At 38.4% G+C, this 25167-nt stretch overlaps 1 protein-coding gene across 1 annotated transcript; it reads left to right on the plus strand.

The window, feature by feature from the left end:
* Positions 1-1145: 1145 nt before the first annotated feature.
* LOC140769159 (uncharacterized) lies at positions 1146-23611 on the plus strand. Its single transcript, XM_073109759.1, has 6 exons — positions 1146-1179; positions 10736-10971; positions 11061-11284; positions 16171-16251; positions 17707-18060; positions 23352-23611. The coding sequence occupies exons 2-6, from the start codon at positions 10833-10835 to the stop codon at positions 23451-23453; spliced, it is 900 nt and encodes a 299-aa protein (XP_072965860.1). The 5' UTR covers positions 1146-1179; positions 10736-10832; the 3' UTR covers positions 23454-23611.
* The last annotated feature ends 1556 nt before the right edge of the window (positions 23612-25167 follow it).

Genomic DNA, 25167 nt, shown 5'->3' on the forward strand with positions numbered 1-25167 from the left:
AGGTGTTGGCTAGCCGGTGACCCCGTGTCGTCGGCATGCTAGTCCGGAGAGATTCACCTTGTGAAGCTTTCTAAGTTGTGGCCACTCCTGGGCTCTCCTCGCTTTTTGGAATGGGCACACTAGGCAGCCTTTTCCCGTCAACTTCTGAGGAGGTTTTCAACTGCCGCCATCGTCGTCTCCTCCTCTAGTTGGTTGGGAGCTTTCCTCTTTGCGAGGAGGCACTGTGGGGTGCCTGCATTTGGGCCCTCGTGGCTGGAGTCGCCGAGCAGCCCCTCGCCTTGGTCGTCAACCTTAGCGAGCGTGGTTCTCACCGCCGACCACCTCTAGTAGGTGGACTCCCCCTCAGCTAGCTTCGACTTGCTGAAAGGAGGGTGCTAGTGGGGTTAATTGGGATTACTAACAGCCACGATTGCCGGCAAATCCCTCACCCTCCACTAACTGGGTTCTTGTCATCTGCAAATGGTCTTTGGCTTCCTCGCCAGTTGGGCCCGATGTCTTCCTTCGCTGGTAGGGCATCGATCAGCCTAATGGCCCCGATTGCCGATAGTGGTGACCATCGGTAGCCACCCTTCCTTCGTTCCTCCTTTTCGTTGAGGTAAGGAAAGAAGGAGGGGTGGGGTGTCTTGGGCTTGGGCTGGGTGCAACCAGCCCAAGTGCCGGGTTAGGCTAGGTGCAACTCATCCTGTGTTCTAGGTCGGGCATGGTGCAACCTAGCCTAAGTTTGTGGTGTGGTTGGGTTGCATGCAATGTATCAAAGGAGTCTATGGTATGAGTGTATTTGTATTAATTGCTCCTATCAGAGAATTAATACAAATTAGTGTAGCGAAATGGTAGTAAGCAAATTGCCCTATTTAGTGAAGCAGATTAATTCAATGTTGCCCATGTGTTTTACCTAAGCGATATTAGTGGAATGAGAATTCGAGGTAAATTATTTTAAATTACTTTTAATAACGTGTTAAGCACTAGTACAACTATGTTTGCTCAACCTAATTAATAAATATAGGAATCCGTAGATGGACCTACCCAAGCCTATAGTGAATGTCAGTAGAGTTATTTAATTAATTACTGGGAGATATTAGTGCTTATGTTTTTTATTACTTTTCTTATCGAGGTGGACTCCATACCCAATGAGGATGACCCTGTGGCGCAGTGGCAACTAGTATCAGGAAAGCGATTCAAGTAAGTGAAACTTCTATAATTTAGGAGTAGTGTAGAGAATGCCATAACTTACCCCATGACATTATCGCATTCATATCATGCATGTACACACGTTTTTCTTACCATTATTATTACACGTCATGCATGTTAATTTGATTTTAATATTTGGTAAGATTTCGTGTATCATAATGATACGATCTCTTCTTAGAAAGGGTTGATTTGACTCACAACTAATTTTGGGTAAAAACTTCTATAGAGTTTTCGAGATATTTGTTGATGGATCTAATCATTAGATTGTCGTGAAATTTTGATATATTGTAGCCCTAGTAAAGAGCTTTGAATAAATCTAATTTCACTCGAATCAATTAGCTAGATCGAGAGATATCATCGAAATAGAATATGAAGGTCGGAAGATCTAAGGAATTGAGATCCGTGGGTGGAGGCACGGAGTCGTGTTGAAATATGGTGGTGATAAATTGATAGTAATGGGGTGGCACCGGTAGGATTGATGGAGATGGAAGGTTAGCGATGATGGATGAGGTTAATGAGATGGTAGGGAGAGTAGAAGAAGAGGGAGAAGAGGGCCTCCCTTAAGGGTCTAGGGTGGTAGGCCAATCGATGGGGTTAGAGGCGGCGAAGCCGAGGAAGGAAAGAACAAGGAGAAGGAAAGAAGAATATGATACATTTAGTTAGGGTTTTTTTTTATTGCATTAGTTATTTATTTTCATTAAAATAAATTTTTTATAGGCCACGTTCGAACATAGTTGGGGTGCGTTCGAACGCATTTGTGAACACCTGCATTAAGTTCGCAAATATAAAGAACGTGAAATGCACGTTCAAACATGGCATTCGCATCGACAGAGAATGCCTTTTATGCAATCGAACGCGATCAACGGGAATTTTCTAGAATTAGGGTTAAAAATTGTATTTTAGCTTGTTGGCTAGCCTCTATAAAGGTGTGGATAGCAGTCAAAATTATTATGCTATTGGATTATTAGTTTCTTGTCTCCTATATATCTTCTCTCAATTCTCTCTACCCTAATCTCCCTCCTTCACCACTAACCTATCACCTCTACTGTTGGCAAGGTTTCTCCTAACTTCTAATCTCTCTTATTTATTGAGTCCTCCCTCTTCTTTGGAATCTCGACCACTTCTTCCCCTTTGTCTTTATCCCTTAACAATATCCACCATCCATCCTCATCTCTATTATCATCCATAACCCTAACATCCACTTTACTCGTCACTACCACCATGATCTATACTAAATCATAATTTCATCCCTATTGCAGTTCGAATTCGTGAAGGGTGTAAATACAAAAAACGTAGATCAGAAAGTTACGGATCGATTCCACTTGGTTTCATAATTTTTTAACTATGGGAGAAAATTTTCCAATAGTTGCGCAGACTGCTTCCTACAATAAATTCAGATCTTAAAAGAATCGTTCCATAGCCAATCATTGGTATCAGAGCCAGGCGAACCTTAGACCTACATTAATGGTTGAAACAAGAAAGAAAACTTGACAAGGAGACCAATGGAGAGCACACCGACAATGGATGACTCAACTCATTATAACCTTAACCGTGAGGTCGATTCCTTTGGAGCGACTATGGCAGAACCGAGTCAACCAACATCCATAGGTGTAAATATGGGCTTGGCGGATGAACTTAGGGGCATGTTCCAAACATTACTACATAGAGTTGACGCAATGCAGAATGGTCATAATGCTTTAAAAGAATATGTCATGAACTGATTGGCTTCGTCATCTCCTTAATGAAGATCGGTGCCTCAAGAAGGACCAGCAGTGGGACCACACTGAACCGATACCCCACAGGTCCAGGTGTGACATGTTAGTGTCAATGATCATATTTTACTTATGCCTACACATCACCCCCCACCTCCATTACAAAACCCAAGACCGACGGTGGTGGAACCTGAGAGGCGAGCAGCACTCGTGCGCTTCGTCGATGAGGAGGATTGGCACTTTGAGGATGAGGTTGATCCCTTTAGAGATTGTGATGGATGTGCTCGAGGATTTAGAGAAGGAGATCAACATGTACAAAGGTTCAGACTTGAATCAAGGATCTTTCGCGAACCCGACAATGCTATTCGAGGGAGAACAGTAAGCTTGGACTTTCCAAAATTCTAAGGCGATGATCCAACGGATTGGGTGTTTCAAGTATAGCAATACTTTGATTGTCAAGGAATAGCAGAGGGCACAAAGGTCTAGAGGGCAAGCTTTTACTTCTAAGGAACGGCATTACATTGGTATTGATCAGTTATTCGTCGTGGAGGATTTACCAGTTGGGCTAACTTTTTAGGAGGATTACACATAGATTTAGGACAGCGGTATATGAAGATTTTGCTACCATATTAAGCAAGATGGTTCAAAGGACGATCGATTTGGAGTATCAAGCTGAATTTGAAAGAGTTAGTAGTCGTTGTGAGACACCTTGGCCCGAACCGACATTGATGAGCACATTCATTTTAGGGCTACGAGAGGAGATACAGGCAGATGTTTATGCTCTTTGTCCTACCACTCTTGAAGAGGACTTTGAGAAGGTCGTGAGGATGGAGGAAAAGCATAAGACTCTCAAGATGGTGGTGAAAATAAGTTGGGGCAACTGTGATGGACGATTTGCACCTAGAAGGCCGGCTGGAAATTCTGCAACTTCAAAGGCAGCGGTTGCGAGTACTAGATCACGACCACCTTTGAGACCTTCTTTTAATGTTAGAGGAGGCACAAGACCCCCCGTTCGAACTCTCACACTTGCCTAGTTGGAGGAGCGAAGAGCGAAGGGCCTTTGTTTTCGATGCGATGAACGTTTCACCCTCGATCATCGGCGTTCTAAACCGATCGAGAGTGTGATGCTCATCAACGATCTTGAGGAGGACGATGAGGTTGTTGGTGATGGAGAGTGTTTAGACGAGGTCCATGAGGAGGCCATTGAGGAGGGCACGGAGGAAGATATCTAATCCGAAATATCAATACATGCATATTTCAGTATTTCCGCACCGAGGACGTTACGGGTAGACGAAGTCGTTAGAAAGTATTATGTGCACATCCTCATCAATTCTGGGAGTACACACAACTTTCTAGATGAGAGGTTAGTGAGGAGATTAGGCTTGGATGCTAAACCAACTAAGTGATTTGACATTGCTATTGGAGATGGCACGAAGCTTAAGGCGGAGAGCTTGTGTCGTCGGGTTGGTATATGCGGGAATTACGGGCGACAAGGGAAGCCATGGCGAACAGGAATGCACCATCGACCGCATGACGCGAGTCCACCCCCATGAACCCGCCACCACTGGTTTAGAATATGCACCCACAAGAGCCTCTACTGCCACCACCCTATGGGTAGAGACAAGCAAGGATGGTTCCACCAAGCTTAGTTGCAGGTGAGCCCAACCAACGAGTGAACAACTATGGAGATCATCTTGGAGATCTAGATCCGTGGGCGAGGCAATATGAATCGGAACCACGTCGAGTCAACCAAAATCGAAGGAGGGATCATCAACCATTCATGGTGCATCCACCTCCAATTAGACAAGGACTAGGGGATATAATCCGGATTGAGACAACGGTATCCGTGGGCAAATCGTGCATCTTGAATTTCCCAAGTTCAAAGGTGGTGATCCGATCGATTGGTTGTATAGGGTGGAACAATTCTTTGCCTACCAGGGTACAGCAAAAGAATATAAGGTGACGCTTACGAGCTTTCACCTTGAAAATGCGGCGCTTCATTAGTTTCGAGCAGCCAATGCCCATGAGGCTATTGAAACTTGGGCTGACTTTTGCGCCGATATTACGCGGCGATTTGGAGCGTTGGGGTATGAAGACTTTGATGCTCTCCTCTCAAAAACGGTGCAAAGGACCACGGTTGGGGCATACTAAGAAGAATTTGAGAGGATAAGTAGCCGATGCCAACTCTCATGGACGAATCAACAACTTTGTAGCACCTTCATCTCCGGGCTGCGGGGAGATATACAAGCTGACGTGAGGGTTTTAAAGTCTAAAATCTTAAAGGAGGCCTTCGAAGATGTAGTACTCATGGAAGACAAACATCGAGCCATAAAATTACATCTTAAATAGAACTGGACGAGCCAAGGAAGCCGCAATCCAACTCAACAAACTATAGCGATAGAAAATGTAATCAACGTACTAAGAACCGCTGCTGCAATGGAGCCTTCTCGATCACCCCTGAAGCCCTCCCAAGATGTGAAGTATGAGCCTAGAGGTCCGGGACGAGCACTCACACCTACTCAAGTGGAGGAACGAAAAGCCAAAGGCCTATATTTTCATTGTGATGAGAAGTTTGTATTCGGGCATCGCTGTGCTAAACCGATGGGATTGGTGATGCTAATCGACGGATTGGAGGAGGTTGAGGATGAGATTGCAGATGAAGATGAGGGTGTGGCTAGACAGCAAGGAGGAGTAGTAGCTGAGGAGCGACCTATGAAGGACATGATGACCGAGATCTCCCTCCACGCCTATTCTGGGACAGTCGCACCAAAGACTTTACGGGTGAACAGTATAATCAAGACAACCATAGTGAGAATCTTAATCGACACTGGGTCCACCCACAACTTCATTGACAAGAGGCTTCTTAGAAAGATTGGACTTGAGTTGGAACCCACAGAAGGGTTCGATGTGACGATTGGAGATGGCACCACATTGCGAGCAGATTTCATTTGTGGAGGTGTGGAGTTGAAGGTGCAAGGCCAAATTTTTACATTGGATCTTTATTCGTTGGCCTTGCGAGGTGCTGACATTGTTTTGAGGACTCAATGACTTCAAAGCTTGGGGCCCGTGACATTTGACTTTACAAACCTCACATTGACATTTTGGAGGAATGACCGGAGAGTGCCGTTGGATGGAAGTCAACCACTATTTGAACTTCCAAATGTAGGGGACGTAAGGGAGCTCGCTTCTTTCTCGGCACCCACCTTTCCTTTCTTCTCAGATCTGCGGAGAGCCAACGTAGATGATAGTGACCTGGTCCAACTCATGGAGGAGTTGAGAGAGAACCCATCAAGCCACCCTAAGCATGAGGAGTGCAACGAGTTAGTACTCGAGCGCGGGCGGATCAAGGTACCCGCGAACAAAGAGCTATGAAGACTACTGATAGCACACTTCCTTGATACTCCTATAGCAGGCCCTGAAGGGGTCTTACGTACCTATAAGCAGCTAGCCCAAAACTATACATGGACAGTGATGAAGTCGGACGTGAAGAAGTATGTGCGTGAATGTCAAATTTGCCAATGAGTCAAATCGGAGACACTCAAGCCCAGCAGGCTGTTGTAACCACTGCCTATACCAGAACATATTTGGGAGGACATCTCCATGGACTTCATCGAAGGGCTGCCGGAGGTTCGAGGACAATTGGTGGTATTCGTTGTGGTGGATAGGTTGAGCAAATATGCTCATTTCATAGCATTGACGCACCCGTTTTCAGCGAAAAAGGTTATTAAAATTTTTGTTCGGGAAGCGGCGCGCTTGCATGGGATGCATAGGACGATCGTGTCAGATCGGGATCGCATCTTCATCAGCGAGTTTTGGTCCGAGTTCTTCAGATTGCAAGGGACTCGAGTCAACCTTAGTTCAGCTTATCACCCCAAGACGGATGGCTAAACCAAGATGGTGAATCGCGGACTAGAGTAATACTTGCGATGCTTTGTGGCAGACTGACCAAAGGATTGGGTCAAATTCCTTCCATGGGCCGAGTGATCATACAATACAGCTCATCACTCTAGCATTGGCATAACCCCCCCCCCCCCTTTGAGGCGGTTTATAGGCGCATTCCCCTTGTCTTGTGTGCCTACGATAGACTTGCGACGGTGAATAGGACCGAACTTGACTTGGAACTTGCTGATTGAGATGAAACCTTGAGACGGCTCAAGATTTACCTAGCAACAGCCCAAAACCGCATGAAGCAGACTCATGACAAAGGCGCCGGTAAGCGAGAATTTGAGGTGGATCAATTGGTGTTCGTTCGAGCTCAACTGTACCGACAATCCACATTGAGGCCAATTTTGAACCAGAAGTTGGGTCACAAGTACTATGGTTCGTACCGAGTGCTACAACGAATCGGTCTAGTGGCTTATCGATTGGACCTACTTAAGGGAACCCGGATCCATTCGGTTTTCCATGTATTGGTATTGAAGGCCCAGATCGGGCCTAACTATGTGGTGGGTTCAGCCTTGCCTGAACCAATGGAGGAAGATGACCTAGATGAATCGGTCCAAGTCTTAGGTCGTAGGAGAAGATGCCATGGATCTAGATTGGAGATAGAAATGCTGATTGAATGGCTAGGCAAGCCCACTAACGAGTCTACCTAGGAGTTAGAGTTAGAAATCATGGATCGCTTTCCCAATTTCACACCTTGAGGACAAGGTTACAGAAGCGTGGTGGATTGATACGATTTGAACTTCACCAATGTCATCTCGAGCATGGATAAACTTTAGGAGGTGTCTTTGTTTCTTGTTTTAGCGTTTAATTCATAGAAAAATAACTTTTTTGTATGTCGCATTCGAATACAGGTGGAGTGCGTTCGAACGCGCTTGTGAATGCCTACATCAAGTTCGCATATACAGAGAGTGAGAAATGTGCATTCAAACACTGTGTTCGAATGCGCCTACGAATGCCTACATCGCGTCACACATATAGAAAACGCAAAATGTGTGTTCAAACGCGATCGGGCGCATTCGAACGCGGTCGGTAAAAATCTACTATTTTAGGGTTAATAAATCCATTTTTGAATTGTTCGGTTAGCCTCTAAAGGTGTGGATGGCAACCATAAAATCATTATTGAATGAATTGAGTTTTGCCTTGTCTCCTTTGTCTTCTTCTCTCCATTCTCCCATTCCCTGACGTCGCCGTTTCTAGTCTCCCTCGATCAGCCAATCACCTTATTCCCTTAAGGGCGGCCCACTCCTCCCTTTTCTTCCAATCTATCTATCACTTTGCCCTAACCCTACCATCACCCATAACCCTTCCATCTCCACGTACTCACCGGTGCCACCCCATTAACGCTGGTCTACCAACCTTCACCATCACCAAGGATCTCGTGCCTCCATCCACGGATCCTAAGACAGACTCCTTGATGTTTGTCCACTAATTGAACGATATCTCGATATCCCACCATCCGATTCGCTTGAAACTTGATTTTTTTTAAAGCTCTTTTTCGGGGCTACAACATATCAAAATTTCATGTCGATCCAATGCCTAAATCTTTCGAGATCTATTTTTAAAGTTCCTTGTCAGATCCTGTCCAGATCTGAAAATCGAAATAAATTGAGCCTTGGCCAAAAGGGGAGATCGTATCAAATAACTTACTTTTCCTTCCTTTTTCTTCTTTATCTCTTTTACTCTCTTATGTGTCTTAACTATAGACCATATTAAGAAGTCATGAATAGCAGATGTCCATGAATATACAAGCCCTTTAATATCTTCCAAATAATGTGTAAGGCCTGATGGGTATGTGTAGTTACTTCCTTGGAAAAGTATGTTATTGAATATAAAAAGTATAAAAAAAATAAACAAAATTTTCAACATCACTCTCCACATTGCTTAGTGATAGCTTCTCCAACAGCCTAAAAATGACAAAACGATATAATTTCTGATTATCTTCATCCAAATGCTTAATAACAAATTCAGAAAATGATTCATATCCATTGTAATCTATCTCAATAGGAAGACGACCAACAATTGGCATACCAATCATAACCGCTACATCCTTCTTTGTTAGTGGTAAAACGAGATGCTCAATCTTGAAGCAGCTCTCATGTAGCCAGCAAAAGACTAACTCTTACACCAATGGCATGTTGGCATCAATGTAAGGAAATTTTGCCAATCTTCAAAGGGAGTATGCACTAGGATATTATTATGTGGCTCCCTCACAAATTTTTTGTATAGCTTCTATGACGACACAAGTGTAGCATCTAGAGTATAAATGTACTGTGTATTCATTTTGCTCATTTTCTATTTTTTTTTTCTTCTACTCACATTTGCCAAAAATAGAAAATATTTTTAAATGAATTCCAACCCAAAATAATGGACATTAGTAAACTTAAAAAAGATTGTCTTAAAGGAAGATAAAATATCACTAGTCAATTAAAAAATAGAGATATTTGGCTTGATAAAAGATTCCTTCATTTTTGAAAGTAATTCATGTACAAAATAATTTTTAAGTGACTGTGAATTACATCCACTGTAGGAGCTTTTCCTTTAGTAATACACATCTTATTTTGACTAGGATTCAATTCTGATAATTTGGATAGAATGATGTTTTGGTTAAATTTCATATGAAATTTGAGCTACAACTATACCAACTTAGAGGAAAATGCTGAAACCATGATACTTTTCGAGTTCCTCACCACTATCTGTGGGTTGAAGAAGCTTTCAGTCTTTACTATATATTTTTATTGCTTCCAAGGCCTCAAATTTTAGCTTTAATTTAGTCTGAAATTGACATGTATAACTCACAGAAAACTTCATAAATTTAAGGATGAGAGGAACTAATGAAGATGCACAATGGGTTACTTTATACAGTTGCAAAATTATTGATATTAAATAACAATCGGCTAAAATGATCAAAATTAAACATAAAAGAAAATAAATATGAAAGAGCAAACAATGATAAACAAAATAATTCAGAAATATAGAGAAAAATAAATATTTCATACTACTCAAAACACTCATTACATGAAATAACCTCGGGAATTTTCTTGCATCTTTGCCGAGGAGCCATAAGATTAACAAAAAATAGTAAAAATGGTGAAGAAGAGAAGTGAGCAAGAATTGAACAAAGAAGAGTTGGATACGTGCTTTAGGGTTTGATGCAAACAACTTTATGATGAAATATTATGGTTGAAGTGTGCATTAGGATTTGATGCATAAGAATGGAAGGACAATAAAGAGAGTAGAGAGGAAAAAGAGGAAGCAGAGGAAGAAGATGAAGAAGAAGGAAGATGGGCTTGATGCTTGATGCTTGATGCTTGATGCTTGATGCGTGAAAGAGAAAGTTGGGGTTGATGGTGAGGAGAGAAAACCCAATTTGATGTGTGAGGAGAAAAAAATTGAAAGAAGAAAAAATGAAGGGGTTTGATCGGTTAAATATTTAATTAATTAGATAAATTAGATTAAATAGTTGGGTTAGTTTAGAGAAAAGGTAAATTAGTCTAAATTGATAAAAAGGACCCAAAATTACAATTTGATAATTATAATTTGATAATTGATGAGCCTTTTGGTGCAAATTACTCGTAAAAGATGTGCAATTAAGTTACAAATAACCCGTGATACAATTTGATTTTAGAAAATTGATTTAAGTATTTATTTGCTAGTGCCACAATCTATGTATTATAATACTCTCCTATATATACATACCCAAAATTACTGATGGAGAAAGTACTTTATATTAATATAAATCACTAACTCAAATAATAATTTTTGTATACATGTATAGATATTTTACATGGCATCCCGTGGAATAGAAGTCACCTAATCAAGTAAATAAGTTTGTAACACATCTATTTGGGTATATTCTTTGGTAAGCAGAATTAAAATGGTTAAAAATTCAGTGGGAACGACAACGAGCGGACGGAGTCGTCTTATCCGAATAACTCGAAACACCCGCCTTTCTTTCCCTCCCCTCTCCAGAAATGGGCGACCACGAGAATGAGCGCTCTATCCTGTGCCTCCTCCTCTAGCTTCCCCAGGTGGCGCGGCCCTACAGCCAGCACCGCCCGTCGGCGCCACTTCCGTCGCCTTTTTGGGCCTCCGACGAGCTCCAATCCTTGTTTCTTCCCTTTGCATGGTAATCCTTCGATTCCATTCCTTTCTTTCTGTCGTTTTGGCGATCATGGTGATGTATTTGGTCTGATCTGTTTGAGTCGAATGCTGTAGTGATAGATGAGTCGAAAGAGGTCGAGACATCCGATTTTAAGATTGAAAGATCTGAATCCGACAAGTTGGTTGATAGCATGAACTTTGGGGAGCTCTGCGATGATTTCGAGTGCATTAGCAGTCCTGCTGTGGAATCCACCGCTAGGCAGCTTGCACGGGATATTTTAGAGCTGCGCGAAGGGAATCGTGCATTGGGGTCGTTTTCCATTTCAGTGAAATATAAGGTATTATGCTCTTTTCTCTTGTTATAGTTAGAGTTCTACTTCTCTAGTAGTTATAAATTTATAAATGTGATTTGGTATCCCGTTCTGTTTTCATGAGGGGTGTAGGCTTAATGTTATGTACTTTTCTTTTCCTTCCATTTTTCTTGGTGCCACGTTTCTAAAGAATGAAAACTAGCTACTTGGCAGCTCTCTGTATTTTGATACAAATGGGTCTCAATTGTAGAGTATTTATTCGAAATTAATGTGTACTGCAATAAAGTATATTGTAATATATCTGATGTATGAATTTTCATCTTGCATGTTGTGAGATAGTACAAGTATAGAGCATAAGGAAACCATAGCGTTTGTTTATCAGTGTATTGAAAGGCATGACATACGTATGCTGGAAACAACATATGTGACTCTGGATGACTATGCACAGCCAATAGCTGATCATTGTAGGTCTAACATGTTTGGATAGTGGTTTTGGCGCCTCTTGCTGGATAACTATGAATGATCTTATTTCATTTTTGGGAAAAAAAATCAGAATTTAAGTTGTTCTTTACGTAGACTTTGAGATATGTAACAAGGAAAAAGGTTTAGTTAAATACTTAAATTTCGAGCATCATTTCTTGATGCACTGAAGTTGTATTAAAGAATTCATTTTTTCTTAAGATATTGAAAAAAGAATGACAAACTGAAAAACCAATAATTTCCTACTAACAAGTATGTCCAAACATTCTTATACATAAATCTCAAATTGACAGGAGAGAGAGAGAGAGAGTTGTTGCAATACTACAATAAACCTATCATCAGTGTCCAGTTCTCTTTTATTTGTGCAAAAATGTCAATTCAATATAACCATATAAGACAAATTTGCTTTGCGACTACATTACTTCTATGCAACATATTCCATGTCAAGTGCACTTTCATGCTGTTGGGAATAAAGGCTACATGATACCAAGGGTGTGTTCTAAGCATGCCTACCTATTAAGCTATCAGCCTATCACTTTGTTAGTGTTATGATTTGTAATTGGGTATTCGTGAACAAAGCATATGTTTCTTTCTAGGATCTAATCATAGAAAAAGAGCATTACTAGGAGAGTAGGTGATAGATTAGTAAAAAATTTTGGGCCAATTTTGCCAAAGGTGTTCAAAGAGCATGCAAAGTCCATCCAAACAGATCCGTTCGAATGCCCTTAACTCCTTTGAACAGATTTAGACAAAAAGATCTATGTTATGCTGTTTGAACTTCTGTAAGACAGATTTTTAGAATTCTAAAAGTGTTAGAAGTCCGTTCAAATGCCCTAGAAACTTCAAAAGCCATTCAAATGCCTGACATAGCTGTTCGAACCTGATTTTGTGAAGATTTGAACTTTGAAGGTGATTTTGAAGCTTCCTAGTCTGATTGAAAGAGTGTTTCACCATCTATATAAGAGAGAAGAAGGCTATTCATTTGTAGGCTTTTTTGATATGTCTTCCACAAAAAACCCTAGGAGCCTTAGAGAGAAGAGAAGAGATCATCTTTGGTCCACAATCAACTTCATCACCAGAGCTTCATCCTGAAGATCTCGGAGGTGCAAACATTGTTCATCTATATCGGCACCTCAAAGAAGTACTAAGGCATAGGCTTTTGAACTTCATAGATTTTAGCAGAGTTGGCGATCCACTACTTGAGGAGCAGTTCACTATGGGATCTAGCGAGTAAGAAGAATTTTAATCATTAAACGTAGATGTTGAGCAGGGGGAGAAGTTGTAAGTATATCTTGTAGCTAAGTTTATAGTGCAGCAGTTTTTGATCCTTGGAGAGAATTTTTGGTTTTTTACTCTTAGTTGATAGGGGTTTCTCCATGGAAAATATGCCGTGCATGATTATTTTGGTTTTTAGATTGACTTAGAAAATCATATCCTAGAGTATTTGCAAAGTTTTTTTACAGATAATAGTATGAGAGCTGTAGTTTGCTAAAAATGCTCTAAATCATTGTAGCTTACAACTACGATTCCTTTTCTCTCTCTCTCTTTAATCTATACCATGTGGCCTCAGCTTCTTTCCTCCATTGTGACATTGAGTTCTCTCCCACTCAACCCCCATCAGCACATTTGCCACTATGACTCTTCAACTTTAACTCCCTTAAATAGTAGTAGACTATAAATAGTAGCTCATTTCCCAGACTCTCCTCTATCACGACCCTTGTTATAGTGGTTCCTCTTGTCTCCCTCCCTTGTGATAGGGTAGCTCTCTCTCTCTCTCTCTCTCTCTCCCCCCATATGGACATACCTCCATGTCAGTGGTTCAGTGGTCTTCATACTCCGACATCAGCATGACTAGCCATTTTGAGTGTTTTCATGGCACGTGTTGTCCTGTTTAGTCCCTTCGGTACAAAATTCTTGCTATATGACGCTTTAGATTTGCATTATCACTTTGTTAAAATTGCATCTTCAAACCTAAATTGTGTATCAAATTCACTTGTAGATTTCCTAACTTTCGTGCAAGTCTTAAACAACTATTCTTTGAATTTCATGACTTCTATTTTATGTGCTATGGTTCAAACTTCAAACTAATCTAATCATGATATACCCATGTTTGTGTGTGATGTAGAACACACTTAGGGGAGCAAACTTCTAGGGCACTAGATTAATTACAAGTCTGAAATAGAGAAAGAATATAGCTAGCATTTCAAGATGGAACCTGAATGTTGGTTCTAATACCAAAGTGATGGATATAAGTACAATTGAAATTATAATGCTAATTTCTAGGCATTTTAAGTATCATATCAAATCAACCTTACCTAAGGTTGAACTATTCAAAACTGAATTGCAGAGCTAATTTAATGGAAGCAACGAAAAGTTAACTGTGCTACTAGACTGAACTAATAGCTATTTATAAAGGATCAAAGAGCATGCAGGGATCAACTCTAGCATGGAAGGTAACTACATAAAGAAACAAATGATCTAGCATATAGAAATAGAACATTCCTGAGGATCAATGTGCATCTGAATCTAGGGATCATTCCTAGAAATAAAGTCCTCGTTCCTTTTGCAGAATTACCTCATATAGGGAAAAAACAACACAATATATTAATATTCACCTTTCTTTTATATCATAACATCATATAGTACTTAGACAGTTGATCCGGACATCAATGACATATTACACAGGCGTATGTATTAGTGCAGTTCCTCCTTTAGGAAATTAGTCTAAGTCAATTAGTTTTATTATACATTTGTTATTTATGGTGTTTAGGATTATATTTGCTTTTTCGCAATTAATTAGGGTGTTATTTGCTTATTGTCATTTGTAAGGTCTATATATTGGCCAACTTTTTACTCAATCGAGGTTAATGAAGAAATGATATTTTTTTGAGATCTCAAATGTGAGTTTTGGGTATGAAACCCTATTTGAGAATGGAGGTGTGAAACCCTATTTTTTTTTCTCTTTCTTTCACCATCATCGTTCCTAGAATCCTAACGATCCATTTGTTTCACATCAACAATTTTCCTTTAATATGTTACACTGTGATCAATGTGCATTTGAGCACTTCAATCCATGGTAATTATCTTACGGAGATCATGTTCCCTATATATGTATATTGTTGTACACATGGATCCAAGTTTTGACCGATTTGTACGTGCCAGTGGCATACCTTTAACATAATTTTAATAAAAAATTTAGATATTTAAAGACATATTTGAGTTTTCAGCATGCCAATCTTTGATTTTTAGTTTAGATATATGTATTAAAACCTGCATTATAATCTTTTATCTTTAGATTATTTTTATAAATAACCTATTTTATTTATAAGTGTATTACTGGTCAAAATAATTGTGATTCCTCCATAAAAGGAAACTCATCTGCTCCTTCAAAAGTTTCTATTTGTTCTTTTTGCATGTCGAGTTCTCATCAAAAAAATTGAAAGGATGGAAAATATTAATTCTTTTCATAACCTCAATAAGTAAATAAACTTCAAAATGTTTTACACGTATTGCTCTATGCTTCTTTTCTTTAGGTATTCATTTATGGGTTCTTTAAATCATGATAAGCATTATTGAATGTTATATGCACTTAATGCCTTGAAATATTAAGGACCTTTTGGCTCTAAACTGTTGTGGGAATTCAAATAATTTATGTGTCCAGATGGAGGTTGAAATGGCCGCTATAGCATAATGGCCTTAGGATGCCTGTATATTGTAATTTGCTTACAGATAATAGCACTAGTATATCATTGGGTTTCTTTTTAAAAATAAAAGAAATGTGTAAGGAACATACTACTAGTAAGTTCTTGACTATCCAACTCTAGGATCGGTCTGTTTGATTTTGTTGGAATCATTTGACAAGTAAGATCTTGATTATTCCAAATTCCATGATCAGTATAATTTTATTCCTTATATTTCAGCTTTTATGGCCTAAATAGCTGAAGGATAGTTTTTTTTTTATATGTGAATGTCTATTGTTTGCTGGAATGAACTGGTTTTACTCTATTATTTGATTAAAATTTACTGTATATTTTATTTTAGAAGAATGATTTAGATCTTTAACATGAGAGATATGCTTCTTATAGCCCATTTCTAATATAATTCATTGTGTTCTGTGCTGAATAGGCCCTGTGGCAATAAGATCTAGAAATGTGAATTATGAATTGTTTAAGGCTATACAGAAAATGAGCAGTATGGTTTATTTCTCATTATTCTAGATGATTTACATACCAATACCTAATTTCCAGAACATGCTTTTATTCTGTTCTATTGTAGATAAACATATAAATCTTTCATCCTAGTTTTGAACTTTTGATTGATGCAACTGGCTTAATAAGAAATATTATTGTGTATTAAATAGTTGTTATACCCTGTAACTTGTTTGTCTTTATGTTTATTATTTGTTTTCCTAAGGCATAATACTCATCTTGCAGGATCCGCTTAGATCCTTCGTTGGACGTGAAAAGTACAAAAGGCCTTTATGGGCTACTATTGCTGTAGAAAACCCAAAAGTGGTGAAGTGTTAACTCTGCTTCTTCTTTCTTGTTTCCTTTTTTACTTTCCTTCATGTTAATAATTCTTTCTTATATGATTCGTTTGAGATTCAAGTCATACATTATTATGATCACTTATTTAGATATAATATATAGTGCAAGCAACGAAATAATGGAGTGGTAATTATGCTCTTTTAGCTATAGTTATCATAAACAAAATGGAAATTGGACCTTAGGATAGCTGTCACTAAGTCATCAGTTCAATTGCTAGTTGGTAATCTAACCAGCTGTGGTTTTATTAATAAATAAATGTTCTCAGACCTTCTTCACCCATAGTCCTATCTGTTTTAGCTCCTCTTTGATCGATCCTTGGCCAAGTAGTTCTATTTTTTCATCCTTACTAATGGCTAGGTTGTTGGTGGGACTTTAATGCACTCTTCACATGAGATGAGAATGTAGTATCCTTTATGGATGCTTAGTGAATGACCCCATTCCTTCTCCTCTATCTATCATCGAATTGGAGCAGAATGCATCTACTTCTTAAGGAGGTAGCAAAGATAAAACCAAAGATGAGTGAGGAAATGTCTTGAACACCATGCCAATTCCTCTTGCAATGACTACTCCAATTTCTACCTCCGCTCCTCGATCAGGAATTCGTTACTGAGATCAGCTTGTTCAATATCTTGTGATTAAGCAAATGTGGGATCCCCTCCGTTGCATCTCTCTCTCTCTCTCTCTCTCTCTCTCTTAATGCAGAGTTGAGATATAGGAAACCTTCTGGCAAGCCTTCTAATCAAAACCTTCTAGGTAAAATCAACCATACTCCTTCCTATCATTTCTTACCTTTTGCACTTCTTCTGTCAGATCTTCTATACCTTTGGGCATATAAACTGTCACCATCTATAGAAGTATCTGACTTGCCGCTGCTGGTAGCAGCAGGCTCCTATGGTAAGTGGGACCTATTCTTTCTCTTCTTTCAGTTTCTATTCATTTATATATTTGAAAAATTGAATTGAATGTCCAAAACAAAATGCTTGAAACCTTCAAGTTCCTCTTGAGGACCGAAGGGAAAGCGAGTTTGAAATCATTGACCATGGCCTTGAAGGAAAAATGTCTGTTGCAAAAACAAAAGATAAGTATCTTTTTTTAAAGTTTAAGAGAAAATCCTTAAAAGGTTGATTACCAAATCACTTGCCACGGTGCTTTTCAAATTCAATACAGTTTTTTGTAGTAGTCATTCATAGTTTCATACCTCAGCAAGGTGCATCTGCGGTTGATGAATTTAGACTCTTTAAATAATTCTAATCTCCTGATTTCTGCTGAGCTAGAACATGTTTTATGATTCCCATGCCTAACTTTTAAGCTACTGCCTTTGTCAATCACCTTTTAGTTTTTTTTTTTTTTTTTAACTGGCTATAATATGTCCAAGGATTTACATATGTTTCAACTAACCCAATAATGTGATGCATTTGCCAGACGGTACAAGAAATGGTAATGCTGTCAACTAGTGAATTGAACATCAAATGGACACTCAGAGGGAGACCTAAAAATCCAGTATTCTCAAACATTGGAGGAGACTTGACACTTCGGGTTGATTCCAAATTCATCTTGAACCAGATAAGTGGCCAAGTTATTGAACATATGGAGACATGGGATTTGTCTGCATCAACTGTCGTTTCTCAGGTGTACTTCTGGTCTTCTAGGAGGTTTTTCTCTGCCATTGAGTCAGGCAAAGACACAATTGATGCTGTAAAAAGCACAACGGCCCGTCTTTCAGCCAAAAAGGAGAACATGGAAATATATCCAGACCCATCTGGGGATCCGACGAAAGTAAGAAATTTTGCAAGTACATGACTTTATTTTAAAAATCAGATCTAGCAGTTAAATCTATGCTTCTCTCCTTGTTGTAATATCTCGAGATTGATTCAGAGTAATATTAGAGTTACTGCTTGTTCGTAAGTCTGACATATTTGGTTTTCTTTCTCGTAGGTTCGTTTGATTGTATCTTTCTGACCTTCTTTGTTTCCACATTGTTTATCAATCTGATTACAGTTAATCACTTTCCAGTTAACAAATAAATTCGCCTGCTACTCTCCTAGCTACCTAGGGGACTGCCAGTGCAGCTAAACCATTTTAAGCACCTAAGCCAGGTCTTCATGAGTGTGAGTATTTACACTCAATAAAACTTTACCATCAAATATATAGGCATGATTCCTAGGATTAAAAGGCTTTATACAAAGATTCAACTTTTATAACCAGCTACTGAGGCAGATGTCAGTCTGTGTATTTTCAAAGAAGAAAGAGTATTATCGCCAGTTGACAGTGGAATCACAATCTCAAATTCTACTCATGGAATGAAGGACCACTATATTATTTCTAACAGATATTAAAATGGCCTACAAAAGGAAACACATTATTCTTTTTTGATCTAGGAGTTTGTGTTCATTTCTAGGGGATATAAATTTGAGACGGTGAAACACTAACTTGTTTATGGTCAGTTTGGACATTGATCATCTGTGCCAATGGAAATGGGACTGTATGCTTTTAGTAGGCTTGACAATAATTTCTTAAATTACTTATGATTTCACTTCCTACATCACAGTTCTACATTCTTAATGACATTTTTGTAGTTTCTGTACAGTTCTAATGTTGGAAGGGAAATATTGTGGCAAGTGATTGTAGAATGTATTTATGATCTATCAATGATTCCACTTTCATGTTCCTGATAACTTTTGTTTCTTGATTACTGCCTGGCTACATACAATTACCTAGGTCATTTGAAGGAAAATTTCTGCAATAACCTGGATCATTTGAGGGAAAAATTCTAATCTTTAGCTTGGCCTAGCATATCTTCAGAATTGATAACTAGGAAAATATAGACTAAGTTCCAGGGATACTAGTCATATGTTGCATAATTATCAGAACCTGGACCGAACCAGGAGGTTCGACTGGTGCAATGTGAACCGACCACCAAACCGGTTTGGTTTTGTTATCAGATTGGATAAGCGACTAACTCGGTAAAAACTGGTCAAACCTGTTTTGGAATGACAACATGTGCAACTTGGCCAATTTTTTACGAACCAGCCAGGTTTCTTAGTTTTATAAAGTTAATGATCCTTAATATTTAGTTATTTTATTATTTATCCTATGTATTTTAGTCCTAAAATTTTGGAAACGTTTAATTAATAACACATTTGTCTTTAAAATTTTGTGATTCTTAATTTATCAAATAGATTGACTTCTATAGTTCTATTTCGTTTCATGTTTCTTGCTAATAGTCTATTTTTATGTGTCGAAAATGTTGAGTTAATAAAATATGTTGTGTTACAATTTAGGAATTGGGCAATATCCTGTTAACTGTGATATGCTGAACCGTAAGTTTTTAAAATTTGATATTGTTAGACATAAAGATTAGTTAAAAATGACTAAGTAATAGAAGGCATAGGATTGTAATGCTTTTATAGATGTTTTTTTGAATTATTTAGTACTATCTATATTATTTTTAAATATTTTTAAAATATTTTTTGAAAAAATGAGTGATCCAACTGGGTGAAATACCGTGTGAACCAATAACCAAGTATCCCGACCTCTAATCAAGTCAATGTCCATCTAATTTTGATAACTACGGTACGTTGACTCAATTACAATTACTCATCTTTATGCTACAGTCATTAATGTTCTAAGAACAGTTACTACAAGTTTTAGATTTGAGAAGTCAACTTTTATATAAAATCATACAAGTCAGTCTTTGGATAATCTTATAGCACCAAGCTACAGAAATACCCCAAGTTAGACATTCATTTTAGTACTAGTTGTATGCCATATACTAAGGTTTTTACTTTTCTTAAGATAATAAACTTTAGCTGGAGCTGCTTAAGTTTATAACGAAAATTACTTCACAGCAGAGAGGTTCTATGCCTGGTACTTATGGTTTCTAAACTAACATTATATCTTTAGCCTTGGAAGTATCTTGATGTAATGCAGGATATTAAGATTGCTGATAGAAAAAATAAAGAGGTACTTAGATCCACAGCCAAGAAGAGTAAAGATAAGGCATCTCATAATTTTTATTCCACCTCCAAGTATCTTTTCCAGTTTAGCAAGGGTTAGATTAAGGGAACAAAAGAAAGATTGCGCACCAGGCTTTGGCGAAAAGAAGGCTAATCCATATGATTACTAGGGAGAAAGGAGGAGCAAGTATATATGAAATCTCTAAGGTTTTGAAACTTAGGATTGAGATCAAGAATGACCACAAAAAAAAAAGATACATATCGGTCGTATCAATCATATTGTCTGGTCATATTGATCACCTGTATCAGATCAGACTATCTTTTATTTTGTAAAACTTTAGATATTATTTAAAAATGAAAGAATTTTTTAAATAATTAGAAAATATGATAGAAAAATAAGAAAATAAATATTACTCACATATGAAGTCTATAAATTTTAAAAAAAAAAGACACTTATCTAAAACCATGATGAATTTTGAGCTGAATTTGTAAGTTTTTATGCTTGTAACTTACCACCCCAAAAATGAAATGAAGAGGAAGAGATCTCTATCTCTCTTCATTATGTTTGACAGCAATAAGAAAAGGGAGTTAAAAAGCACGTGAGAAAGAGAGAAAAAAGAAATGAAAAAAAATGCTCAGCAGGCCCACCTTAAGGGGAAGGCCTAAGTATTGAAATAGAAAATGGCCTATTGAGCAGCCAAAGAGATTGGCCCAATAGGAGGAAATCACCTCTGATTCTGCCATCGGAAGGGATAGGAAGTAGGATTTGTTCAAGTTGGTGGATAGATCAACCACCAGCTCGAGTAATGTCATGACAAATTTGAGGTTCGAGATAAAGTCTTCGGTGGCCTTGTAGAGGAGAAGGGTGTTGTTGGCAAACTGAAGGATATGGGTTTCAGATAAAGGCCTCAGCCCTAAATGAGGCCATCAACATGAGCCTTCTTTAGCATCCTCGCTTACAAGTCCTCAACCAAGATGAATAGGAGGAGCGACAAGGGGTCCCTTTAACAAAGTCCTCGGCCTAGACTGAACGATTTAGAGGGAAACCCATTGATGAAAGTGGCAGCCCAAGAGGAGGTTAGGCAAAGCCTGATCTATTCTATCCATTTCAAAAATCCTCTTGCCTGAAGAATAGAAAAGAGGGTTGTCCTACCGAACACTGTCAAAGGCTTTGGCGAAGTCGAGTTTAATGAGCAACACTGAGGACCCTGTCATATTCACCCACGAGAGAAGTTCATGCGCGACCGCGAAGTTGTCCAAGATGGACCTTCCTTGGATGAACATCGTCTAGCTATCTAGGATCAAATCTCCCATAACCGAGTGAAGCCTATAAGCTAAGACCTTCATCATGATCTTGAAGTTATAATTCAGCAAGCCGATCGGGTAAAAGTCTTTAGTTCACTAAAGGTGCGAAGTTGGAAGAGCTTATTGGATTAGCCGTTAAATGAGCTCGATGAAGTGTGAGTGGTGCGAGGAGAGTGTGTAGCAGATAGAGAGTAAAAGCTGAAAATTTTAAAAAGAGGGCAGTTGGAACAAGTTGGAACTATTTATATTCTTCTAGATGGAAACCAGCTATCATACTAGTTTCGGGATAAGATCGGAATCGGTTATGGCCAATCCCAATCCTTCTCAGGATCGGCCAAAATTAGGATCCACGGAATTCTCCGCAATAGAATTTTCCTTTAATTTTTTATGATAAAATCACCTATATTCAACTTAGCGTTGTATAAAGTTATTAGTTAAATTACTAGATAACACGAAATCACAAATGTAAAGTCAATCTGGAACGACACTAGGACTCTTTAAATTTAAAATCAACTGAAGTTCTAATATTTGAAGTTTTAGAAATTATAAAGGAGACAAGATATTCTAGAAGATAGATCCAAAAGTAAATTTTCAGAAAATAAAATAACTAAAAGAATCTAGTTCCAAGCATTCAATTATAGCATAGATCTTGTTAATCTGCATCGTCGAAATCTTGTGCATAAGAAAACGGAAGCATCATTATCCCGAGTTTTTGGCCAAAATAACCTTCCAAATGAAACGATACTCTTCATTGGCTGAGTTTCCAAATATAATACTAATACAGGTGAGTTTTTGCTACGTAATTATCCAGCTGTTCGTCTTCACTGTAAACCACTGATTCGGAAAGAGTGTTATATAATAAAAGAAAAGCTCTTTCTCATTTGGCGCATTAAATAAAAATTGGCGTTTCAGCTGACTCCTATTGCAAACATAACCATACTTCGAAGCCCTTTTCCACCTCCAAGTATCTTTTCCATCTTAGCTCTTCTATGAAGAAGCTTAATAGCATATCTTTTGCTACCTATAGTGATTAGGACCATTTCTTTTGTTTTCATATGATGCGTAATAGATCTCCCTCAGACATATGATGTCATTAACTAGTTTTTAACATTGTTTGTTGTTGGAATGTTTAAGCCATACCATTCCTTTTCTTGCCTAACTGCTAAAACGTGTAACATATGATGGAGATTTTTGGAATTGCCTAGCAATCAAAAGAACTGTAGCTTACTAGGTTGAAAGAGCCTGGTGCATTCTTTCAACATGGGAGAAAATTTTCAACTACTAGATAAGGCATCTGGATTCTGGAACATGCAAACATAATGAGGCTATCGGAAGAGAATTTTAGAATATGAAGAATGCATGTCCACAAGTGTCAGCATGTCTGCATTACATGAACTAGTCTCATGATGTTCTCATCAACATTCATTGAGCAACATTTTCTTCTTATGAATATTTAGCAGTTTAGTTTTCAGTAAATTATAGTTTCTCTGGCCTGTATCATATCTGAAACACTTTACATGTTATTTAGGGTTATTGACAAGTTATATGATATCAAGAGCTTTTGATTTTGGAATTTGAAATGTTGACACAATTCTAATATTGAGCCATCCGTCAAACTCTTACAACGAAATGAGCCATCATATAGTTTATCTTATGGCAGATCAACAACAATTTTAGATTTTTGCGCAACAGATATAATCAAAATTGTATTTTCCAATTTTAGAAGCAAGAAGCAATCTGTTTTGTACCAGCTTTTGATTGTTATTGTAATTTGTACATTAACATGATTATTTTGTCTTGATTCAGTTTTTCCAACGAGATGATGGCCTACAGAGAGACGCTTACCAGATTGCACTTTTCTTGGCTGTAATCTATTTTGTGGTACAGTTTTTGAGAACAACCCTATGAATGTGTTACTTATGGATCTCATTCTGAAATTTTGGTTGTCCTTATTTGTATATATATTATACATTGTGCCCTAGATCCTGCAATGATAAATCCAGTGATTATATTTATATCACATGAAAATGGCGATAATATTTCATCTGCCAAAGCATTTCGTTGTATGAGATTTACATGCTTGATTTTATGTATTTCCTCTTCTTGTTTCAGTACATAAAGCTCTGCAAGGCGTTCTTCTTTTTCTTTATTTAACCAGATTCAGGTACATGGCGATCTTAGACTTGATTCATTGGTTTTATTTATTAATGTTATGATGTATATTAATCTAACATAGTAATTTGGACGCCAACATGCTGTGAATCTAGTTCTGTTCTATTTCATGATTCGTTATATCTATTCTTCTCACAGTGCAAAATGGTGACTCGGTTGGTACGGCTAAAGCTGCCTTTTGTAACAATTCTACAGATTATTTAGGGCATGTATTGCTAGTTGTGTACCTAATAATTAGGTGACCAGCATCAGTAAGCTTTGAGAATGCCATTGATGTGATTTTCTTGCTTTTCCATGGGAGGTGAAAACTCATCCTGGATTGTGCTCAACCTACGTTTGAATTTACATTTTTAATCCGGATACAAATATTGGACAGGTAACAAAATTTAAAACTATATCATAACCAAACGGATACAAATAATTTTCGTTTAGAAGATTGGATCTTAAACGTATGTCAATCGAATTTTAATTAAATTATGTTTATTTAGAGATAATTAATACAAAAAGATTAAGAGTTTCTAAAAAATTAAATTTTTGCATCACACATCTTGTAAATGGAGGTTGGGTCAATGAGGGTCGAGTCCTTACTGACTCAGGTAGCATGCACAACTTCATAAAGTCAAAACTGGTGCAACAACTCTAGTTAACCCTTAGCCCAACTATTAGTTTTGATATGGCTACAGGCGATGGAACGATCTTACGAACACAAGGAAAATGTGAAGCATTCAAGGTATAGGCCCAAGGCCATGAGTTCGAGCTCAACCTGTACCCACTCACACTCAATAGGGATGGACCTAGTACTTGTGGTCCAATGGATGCAAGGACTCGACCCAATCACATTTGACTTTGGGGCACCATGGATGGAGTTCAAGTCTAGAGGGAAGATCATGCGACTTGAAGGTATGGGCTCAAAGGCTCAAGCCCATTTCTAGAGTCTAGATAAATTACTATTGGTAAACTGTTCAGGAACTCTAATGCATCTAGACACGAACCCAAATGGACCCGAGGTGGATTAATTCGAGTGCAAAGAGGGGGGTTTAAACCCCTTAGAACCAGTAAAATTTATTCAACCACACCACCCTAATCTTGAACCATATTGGATCGGACTAACCCCACTGCACCAAAGCCAAGGAACCATATGCAACTAAGGTGGAATGTCAGACCTGAGCCAAATCCAGAAGCAAAGCGGTAGGGCGGAACTAAGAAGAGAGAGCTAAGGCGCGGATTCAGGTTAGACACTGATGCAACACAACCAAGTTAAGGCAGTCGGAGAGGTAGCGACGTTTGAAATTCAAGGGTTCTAGGCTTGCAAGGGAAGAAACCCCATTATGAAAGGCGAATTCCTTGCTCTCCGATCGGCAGAGGGTTAGAGAGGCCACCACGGAAGATCGAGCCCTCTTCCAAATTGAATTACCAACTTGTTCCTTGAAAGTAGATTACTCAATTTGGG

The sequence above is a fragment of the Typha angustifolia genome, chromosome 10 (genome assembly GCF_048772165.1).
Source record: "Typha angustifolia cultivar Huaian chromosome 10, ASM4877216v1, whole genome shotgun sequence".
Lineage (NCBI taxonomy): Eukaryota > Viridiplantae > Streptophyta > Magnoliopsida > Poales > Typhaceae > Typha > Typha angustifolia.